This window comes from Colossoma macropomum, unplaced genomic scaffold (genome assembly GCF_904425465.1).
Source record: "Colossoma macropomum unplaced genomic scaffold, Colossoma_macropomum, whole genome shotgun sequence".
In the NCBI taxonomy this organism is placed as follows: Eukaryota; Metazoa; Chordata; class Actinopteri; order Characiformes; family Serrasalmidae; genus Colossoma; species Colossoma macropomum.
This window is the reverse complement of record NW_023494792.1, coordinates 9819235-9826642: the sequence shown is the minus strand read 5'-3', so window position 1 is coordinate 9826642 and position 7408 is coordinate 9819235. Positions and strand designations below refer to the sequence as shown.

The 7408-nt window shown below is 40.6% G+C and overlaps 1 protein-coding gene across 1 annotated transcript; it reads right to left on the bottom strand.

Annotated features, from left to right (window-relative positions):
* Positions 1-762: 762 nt before the first annotated feature.
* si:ch211-256a21.4 lies at positions 763-7341 on the bottom strand. The gene is made up of 4 exons (XM_036575899.1): positions 5367-7341; positions 5012-5209; positions 3470-3661; positions 763-2313 (listed from the first exon to the last, which is right to left on the bottom strand). Exons 2-4 carry the CDS (start codon positions 5199-5201, stop codon positions 2006-2008), a joined length of 690 nt encoding a protein of 229 aa, XP_036431792.1. The 5' UTR covers positions 5202-5209; positions 5367-7341; the 3' UTR covers positions 763-2005.
* Between the last annotated feature and the right edge of the window lie 67 nt (positions 7342-7408).

Below are 7408 nucleotides of genomic sequence, written 5' to 3'. Positions count from 1 at the left end.
TGGTAGTGTTGGTGCTGACTTCCTGCTGCTCTCAGGTGTTGACTCAAGTTTGTTGACGGTGAAGCAGAGGGGCGCTGACATCTTAGGTTGTCCTTGTGTCTTTGTTACCTTCTGGCTTTCCCTAGGCTGTAATAGCTAGACCTGCCAGTCTCTGCTGTCTGTTTTAATACTGTGTACTGTAATCAGTCTCTCTCAACAGAACTAACTGTCTGAAACTATCAGAACTCGAGACTGGTAAGAAAAATCCCCTCATCCTACCTGGAAAGCACCATGTTTCTACACTACTTACATGTCACAATTATGAAAAAGTGGAGCATCAAGGCTTAACATTCACAGAAGGTGCCATTAGTGCTGCTAGATTTGGGATTTTTGATCGGTGGTATAAGATGCATAAACAGTCTTTTGCATTCTTGTATCATCTGCTGTGGCAGAACAAAGAGACAGAAGGTGTCCAATCTGCCTGAAGAGCGACTGACCATGTTGCCTGCCAGAAGAGCAGCTGACCAACCCTGGCTTGGATGTTTTCAGCCCTTGGACCATTACTCCACGCTGCACAAGTGGAGGCCAGGCTTTCACCAAGTGCTGGGTGGTGCTTTCAACTTGTATGAGCACTTGTGCAGTTCACATTGAGGTCATCGAGTCAATGCAATAACGCAATAAAGAGATTCTTTGCCATTCGTGGTCCAGCTAAGCAGTTTCATTCCAATTGCAGAACTAATTTCATTAGAGTTTGCAACAAGCTTGAGTTTCACAGAGTGGCAAATGAGTTGATGGTTCCGAGATGTGTCAACAGTCAAGGCTGCACTCAGACCACCACACTCTTCACACGTGGGAGGAGTACGGGAACGGATGACTAGTTTTGCACACAGAATCTTGGATTTTATGCTGACATGCACCAAGTCCTCCAGCCTCCCCCATGAAGTTCTATGCATGCTTATGGCAGAAGTGTCAGCTATCATTAACTTAAGACTGCTTGTTTCTGTTTCCACAGATGTACTAACCACTGATACTTACCCCAGCAATGCTACTCACCCAGAAGGCAAACATTCAGCCTTCATAAACACAATAAACTTCACAGGAAAAGACTTCACAGGAAAAGATTTGTACAAACAACAGTGGCACCAAGTTCAGAGCCTGGCAAACCAGTTTTGGAACCACTATGACAGTATACGCTGCAAGTTCATCATGTGAACCTGTGTCTGGGGTCATCCTGCTCATGAGAAAGACTGAACCTTAATCTCAATTTAGCTATACATGGCAAAAAGCACTGGAGCTTGGAGGCTATCCTGACTCCCATGTATTTGTTTGAATGGAGTTTGGCTTGCTGTTGAATTGTGTACATATATACACAGTATATACAGTATATACACAGAACAGTATAATACCATACCTTAATCTAAGCACAGTCTGAGCTGATCCGGTAAGAGTATGAGCACCTTTAATGTTTGTAGGTACATAAGCGATTGTTGTAACACAGATTGACCACATGAGGGTGCTGTTACAACAAAAATAAATCATCTGTCCTCACATGAACCTTGCTCACATGAATTCGTAGCCTTAAATGTATGCAGGCTAATCATAGTACAAATTTGCACCTCAGACTATGGCTGCATTAACTTCAGAATGCAGGTTGGAAATGATCCAACATAACAACAGGGGTTTTCACCATGCACCAGCAACTTACAGCAGTGCAGTCTTAGCTCACTGATGGTGGCAAACATTTAGTATTTTTAGTCTTTAATGTGTTGTAGTTTACAATATTAGTTTGAAAGAAATTATTAGGAAAAGAACAGTCCTTTAATGTCCGTCCATCAATGAATTTCAGTCCATTTGTTCTTCAGGCTGCGAGGCCTGACAGATCCTGGCTAAGGTGCAATAACCCATCCACAGCCTTCTGGGCTTCTAGAAGCTTCCTCTGCTGCTCAGTCCTTCCACTGGCTGATGGAGGGTGCAGATATTGAGACAGTAGCAATATTTGACTCATCCTGTGTATCTACAGTCGTCCTCAGGGCACTGACAGGTGCCTCTTGAACTCGTCAAATTTTGCCCCCTTGTAGTAGCAGCTCTCGCTGAATGAGTGAGTGTACGCCACCTCGGGGGCTTTCCACCACGTCTCAGCTACTCTCATCATCTCAGGCAGGGCGTCCGGCACCACACACTGCTCCACTAGAAACACAACCGGCAGGACGGCCAACAGCAGAGCCCAGCCCACCACGCCCAGCCAATAGGAGGAACCCAGGCGCGTGATGTTGTCCTGGATTTCGGCAATGTGCTGATTGGTAAAGAGCGCCCAGCTTAGAAGAAAGAAGAACCCTGTGGAGAGAGAGACAGAAAGATGTGGATGAAAGTCACAGACAGCTGGAGGAGCTGGAGGGAAAAGAGAACATTGCTTGTCTTCTTTCAGAGCAGTATTTGGGCTTGTAAACAATGATCCTCACCCGTAAGGAAAAAGCTAATGTGGCAAAACCTTTGCAGGGCTAATAGTCCAAACATTTTCTTTGTAAAACTGCACAAGGAAAGCAAATAGCTGGAGATAATGTCTGAAATTCTTTCTCAGTTTTCATTTAAACTTATTGAACCCTGGGTTTAATGAAAAACTGATGTCCACTTATCAAGTTTGTGTGGTTTTATGTACCAAGAACCATCATCATTCTTTTTTACATGACCATTTTCTAACCTCTCTTTACCCCCTAGATTTAAACAAACTGTTTTTGTTAGTGTACATTTTAGACCAAACACACAGCTGAGCTCTCTTCAAATTGGCTGCCCTATATTGTGCAAAATGGCTGTTTGGGCCAGAACACTCCTTTTAAATTCAACGAGAAAAGGTAGGGCTAAGCTGATGTAAGTGGATATCTGTAAATAATTTGTTTGTTCATGACATCACAAAAACAGTTAATTCAAAATGGGCTGTTTTTGCAACTTCCATAAATGAGCTGTATGGACTGAGGAGTGAACAGTACATTTGGTAAACAATGTTTACATACTACATCAGACTTTTCTTTTTCCAAACAATTTTAAATCGTCCAGTAACTGAACTCAACTGATAAAAACTTTCAGCAGCCCACTCTGCATATGTGTGTGTACATCGAGTGCTGTACAAAAAAGTAAAGAGTAGAAGTTCTTTAAGAGGTCAAACTTCAGGCTTATTATTTGATTTTTCATTTAACTCCTTAAAATCCCAGGTGTATCACATAGTAAGGCTAATTATTCAGTAACTACAGGGATGGCAGTGCAAACTGGTTGAGCTGTTCTTAGGTTATAGAAGTGTTTAATAAAGCTTTGGCCATTTAAAGGGACTTTTAAAGACTTACATAACACCTATAACACATTCAGTAACTACCATGTAACTAATGTATAACTGATTTTTACTTAAGTGTGGAAATAAACAGTTTAAAGGGTTTTACTTCCACAAAGGGATTTACAGCATAAAAAGGTGATCAGTGACATCTGCTGTGTTAGTACTGACCTGTAGGGGCGAGTGTGATGAGTAGCAGGGTGGTGGGGTAGAGCGCCTGCCCTGTCATCAGCAGAGAGCGTGTGTTGGAGTAAGAGCGCACTGTCCGAGACGTCCAGCAGAAAGCAAAGATCAGGCACAGAACTCCTGAGCTCATGGCCATGAGGAAAGAAAGCGCAGCAAAGACCCTCTGAGCCCCCAGACCTGTTTACACCAAAACAAACAATAATTAAATACTGACAAATGCTGTAAAATCCCACTGGCAGAGTTATGACACTATATCTCTACAACAATTCAGATATTCCAAGACTAAAGAAACCTAAATAAATCTTCATTGTACAAGCAATCAATCTTACTACAAAACTGTCTTACAGGAAAATGACAAACACCCCTTTGTCTCTGGTAGTCAATATTCTCCTTTGCTCAAAGCAGAAGGGAAGAATAGGACATCCCCACAGAAAAACATCGGAAATGCTGGAAGCACAAGCCTTAGCATGTCAGCTTGAGCTCAGACCTACCATAAAAACCCAGACTTCATTATGCATGAGTGGATATGCAAACTTTGTGCATATCCAGCTAAATGATGGCAACCAATGTATTTTCTAAGGCATTTCACACCAACACCTCCTTCAATAAGAAACCACTGTTCTATAAGACACTTCATTAAAAGAGACTTTCTTTCACTGGCCTGAAAGATTTCTTGTCACTAATTCATAGTTCAGCAAGTCGGCAACTGTAAATCTTTGAACCTTGTCTTTAACCTTCCTTTAAACGGCTTCTGGAATTTCCATTCATCTGATTTTCCTACAGCGCTTTTCAAAAGACAGAACATAATAGCACACTTTCAATTTACAATTGTTACCATATATTTTTATTATAAATGTTAATCTATATTTATTGTATTAGACTCCACATGAGAAATACATGTTGCCTGGAAGCTAAGGGAACTGTGTAGTGGAACATCCAATAAGGGATGACACTTTATCACTGCTCGTAACACCAGAACGCATGTAGTTATGTACCACACTCTTATAAAAGCAAAGGTTCTTTGGAGCAATACCATAGAAGAACCAGTTTTTGAAGAAGAACATTAATATTAGAATATTTACAAATAACACTCATTTTATGTTAATATGTTTGCTTCCAGACCTCTCCTCAAGAAAGGTCCTAGTTTAGTTAAATTATATCAGGTGCTGCTCATAGAATTTAAAAAACTATTCAATGACTGGAGGCAACAAGGAGACAAACTTGTGCTCTTCTAACCAGCTCATAAGCTGCTTTTTGAAAACTAAAAATTCTTGTTAGATTTTACTGTTTATTTGTGGGTGATGGCTTCTGCTTTAGTGGTTAATGTACAGTAATATGCAAAAGTATTAGGCACCTACACACACTGTTTAAAACTTTGTTAAAACAGTGTATGTGTGAGTAAACATACGTTTGGCAAAGACTGTGAAAAAGAATTTACCCTTGGAGAACAATAAAGTTACCCAAATCAAACTCCATCAAACATCAAAATTACACCGTTGATCTCTGAGGCTGGACTCAGGCACTCACCTTCAATGCCCTGTCCCGCTGCCCAACTATCATCTGGACTGGACTCATTCCTATTCACCCATAGTCCCCTCTCGTCCAGCCAGTGAGGCGTCCAGACAGCGTAGCTGATACACAAGCAGCCCGCCAGGCCCAAACATGACTGAGCAAATCGAAAGCGACTTGCGGAATCGTCTAGCTGTAGTCCTTTCATCACTCTCTCTTTACAAGACAGAAGTCAAAACACAGAGAAGTTTTAATGATTAAATGATTAATGATGGAAACAATTAAATGATTAATGATTCATTTCAGGTTATCTATCCTGTATCTACCTATATCACTTATAAACAACCACATTACATTTGAAGAGTTGTCCTACCTTAAGTTGAAGTCAGTTGGAGTGAAGTGGTGTAATGCTGTGACAGCCTTTGTAAATGATTTCACACAAACGACAGAAAGACAGAGAGCCGTGAATCAACACACTCCAACACTAAAGACAGCGAGAGTGAAACTGAGAGGTGATGAACACTAGTCATACACACACACGCACCCTCACTTCCCCTCACACAGTGTAATACGACACCGGAGGTTTCCCTCTGCCTACAGCAGAGACCTACAGTAGATGGAAACTCCCCCACACACACGACCAAACAGTGTGGTTGAATTCCCCCAGAAGTCCATCTGACACAAACTGAGGTTTGTAATTTTACACAAACTGTAATTTTACAACTCATACTGTATTCATACAGGGTGGGCTGTGACGTAATCTGACATTTATAAATAGTGGGCTGCGATGAGCAGAGATGTTCAAATGGGTTAAAATCTGACAACACACGAGCAAACAGACCACTGACAGAAGTCAAAAATTAGGTGTTAATTAGCTTTTCGTGTTGAATCAGTTTTAACACATTTTGTGTCAGTAACCAGAACAAGGCATCTCTGACTCAGACTGTAATCAGAACACAACTCTGTGGGCTTTCTGACCAGTATTGTGACTGCGATTTCAATTGTGATCGTTTTTTCATAAATTGAAGTCAAGGTTTTTTTTAGACCACCAGCATTTCCACTTTTTCTGTCTTCTTGTGGTTTTGATGTCACAGCACATGGTTGTTTGGTTGCTTCTGATTGGTCTAACTTTCTACAAGCAGTTCACAGGCTCTGTGTTATTAGGTTAAACCTTCCCACTTAAAACTTGATAATATAGACTCAAATTAAAATTGCACTCAGTCATGATGTCCACAACACAGAGGTAGTGATTTTACTCCAGAACAACCAGTGAACTGACACACATCGTCTGTGTTGTTGTTTCATCTTTTTTTCTACTTTTTGCATAATTAGAAAACTCTAGATACCCTTTGCATTGGGTTAAAATGTCATGAATGAATGAATGAACCAACAGAAAAGGTCATTAACAAGTCCTGTTATATTAACTTCCATTACAAGTTAAGAATGTTTTTTCTTCTCTTGTGAAGTTACTATTTTGGAGATACAAGGTTTTGACAGTTTGACAGTATATAATTTGTTTTCTTTGGTACTGTTTGCTGCACAACGCTGTGCATGTACTTCTCTGCCATCATTTTAAAAGTACCAGAAGCTTATTGCAAAACTATCAGAAAACAATGACTTAGGTATCAGACAATATATTAATAACCATTTCATGAAACAGCTTTCTGTGAGGGACATATGGTTCCTATCACCACCACTGTGAACAATTCTGACTCTGTAAGTTTCTCTATAATGGAGCATTTCCCATCACCACTCTAAATGACTTTGTTTATATCTAAATGATTTAATTATGCAGAGCATTTTAAAAGGTGTAATTCCCCTTTAAAAAATAGCTCACGGTGTGTTGATTTGAACACACGTAAGCTTTAACATTATGTATGTTCTTCTGATGTCATACTGATGTCATACTTGTTTTGAGAGCAGAAGTTGAAGGTGTTAAAGGCAGGCGCCACAACTCTTAGCTGCAGTGACTCGGGGGTTGCTCTATCGTCATGGCAACAAGCACCTACACAGGAAAGTCAAGCCCACTCTTCACTCCACCAGCCCAGTGGGCTCAAAGCAAAGCCTGCCCTCTTTAACTTCCTGTTCGTTAACTGCTACGGCACATTTGACAGCAGTATCGCTCTCTCATTTCATCTAGGCTCGGCTGTGGGAAAATTGTTCTGATGTTAGTACTAAAGTTAACTTCTCAGGTGGGCTCAACAGGACAAATAAAACATTAATAGCAACAACAAAATAAAAGCTTTTTTTAGTTCAAGCTGTTATTTAGTGAAGGGTCTGTATCCTGACAGTAATTCGACACTGAGAAGGTTCATGAAATATGCAACAGCACAGAAAAAACATGCTTTTTAAGGTTGCAAACTCCTTAGATCCAACAAAAGAATGCTTCAAAGCTCCTAACCCTGTAAATAAGCC